The 1,440-nt window shown below is 36.2% G+C and overlaps 1 protein-coding gene across 1 annotated transcript; it reads right to left on the bottom strand.

Annotated features, from left to right (window-relative positions):
* Positions 1–870: 870 nt before the first annotated feature.
* Positions 871–1,410, bottom strand: LOC110037124. Its single transcript, XM_020741706.1, has 2 exons — positions 1,046–1,410; positions 871–949 (listed from the first exon to the last, which is right to left on the bottom strand). The coding sequence occupies exons 1-2, from the start codon at positions 1,282–1,284 to the stop codon at positions 886–888; spliced, it is 303 nt and encodes a 100-aa protein (XP_020597365.1). The 5' UTR covers positions 1,285–1,410; the 3' UTR covers positions 871–885.
* Between the last annotated feature and the right edge of the window lie 30 nt (positions 1,411–1,440).

A 1,440-nucleotide genomic window follows, 5' to 3' on the forward strand; every position in this document is an offset into this window, starting at 1 on the left:
TATTATTTTAATTTAGATTTATATTCAAAATATTCAAAAGTGAAGTGTTCTTAATTAAAAATTTTATATTGTATTGATAAGAAAATATAATTATTACATGTATTATATTATCCAATTCAACATTCATTGTACCATAAACCTTAGACATCTCCTTCCGGTTCATTGCCTCATCAAGCTTATACAAACTTGCTGATGTGATACTGTGTAAAAGATAAGACCTAACAGATTTCATAATTTTCTAAAAATATATTCACGATATACAAGCAGTCAAGCGAGTCAGAATGTAGAACTATGGTTTACAAACATTCATATGAGGCATACAATAAGTCTAACCTGCAGAATATAATTTAGCCATTGTTTGAGAAATATGCGCTAGCAGAAGAATACAGACCATAGATTAATCATGCATATTTTAACAGGAACATGAAATACATGAATTAAAATTTAACATGAATCAAACCAACTTCATATATAGAAACTTCACAAGTAAATATATGTGGGCAAAAGTATATTTTCTCATCGTATTGCATATGCTGCATGCAGATCATTAAGCAAAATCTTAAGGAACAGGAAGCGGGGGCAAGAAGCAAACACAGAAACGATGGGAAAGAGGAGATATTACTTTTTTCAGAGTTACCAATTCAATACTGTAGGATTCAGTTTCATTATCTTAAAAATGTTAGAACAATGAAATTAAATGAGATGGAAATTAATCAACCATCATTTAATTAAAATGATTAAATTAATTTAATTAATACTTAAGTGACCAATTAAATTAAGATAATTAATACATTTTTTGACTAATTTTTATCTCCAGTTAGTTAAGAAAAAAGACGTAAATCCGAATTCATTAAATGCATCTAAAGACGGATTCACAGGCATCGCTCATAGTCGCTCGCCATTGCCCCAAACGTTTGATAAGTCCAAATTTAATAGGATTTGATAAACCCTGTTTTAAGGTTAAATCAATTCGCAGCCAAAAATGATTCTGAGAATTAATCGCAATATGTTTCTGATTTACATTCAAGTTTTCTTGGATTAATACCTGTAGATGAAGGTTTCGATGCCGGGACCGATGCGGCGCTTGCAGAAACCGCAAGTGTTGAGGAAGTGGGCCGCATTGGTGAGATTCAGTGATGACAAATCAATTGAGTTCCTCCTTATCCGATCCAGCAACGATTTAATTACATCCGAGCCCTTGTCGTCCGACGAAGGTTGGCACGGCGGCGGCGAGCACGCCGGAAGAGGCGGCGATAACTCCGAGAAGCTCGTCGTCCTCTTCATCGGCGGCCAACCTATGCGTTCTCCGCCTTCTCCGCCTTCTCCGCCTGGACTAATTGCTTGCTGCTTGCCCACGTCCTCCTCAAATATGAGGATAGGAGAAAGCTAAAAAGAGGACGGTGAGGCGGCTAAAATGAGGTCGGTGAGGAGGGAAGAGCG

This window comes from Phalaenopsis equestris, unplaced genomic scaffold (genome assembly GCF_001263595.1).
Source record: "Phalaenopsis equestris unplaced genomic scaffold, ASM126359v1 Scaffold215509, whole genome shotgun sequence".
NCBI lineage: Eukaryota > Viridiplantae > Streptophyta > Magnoliopsida > Asparagales > Orchidaceae > Phalaenopsis > Phalaenopsis equestris.

What these genes read in the sequence shown, in the direction of transcription:
- LOC110037124 (XM_020741706.1), bottom strand. Translation starts at nt 1,284, where the DNA reads ATGAAGAGGACGACGAGCTTCTCGGAGTTATCGCCGCCTCTTCCGGCG. An exon ending in ATCGAAACCTTCATCTACAG is followed by an intron (nt 950 to 1,045) that starts GTATTAATCCAA and finishes ACCTTAAAACAG; the next exon opens with GGTTTATCAAATCCTATTAA.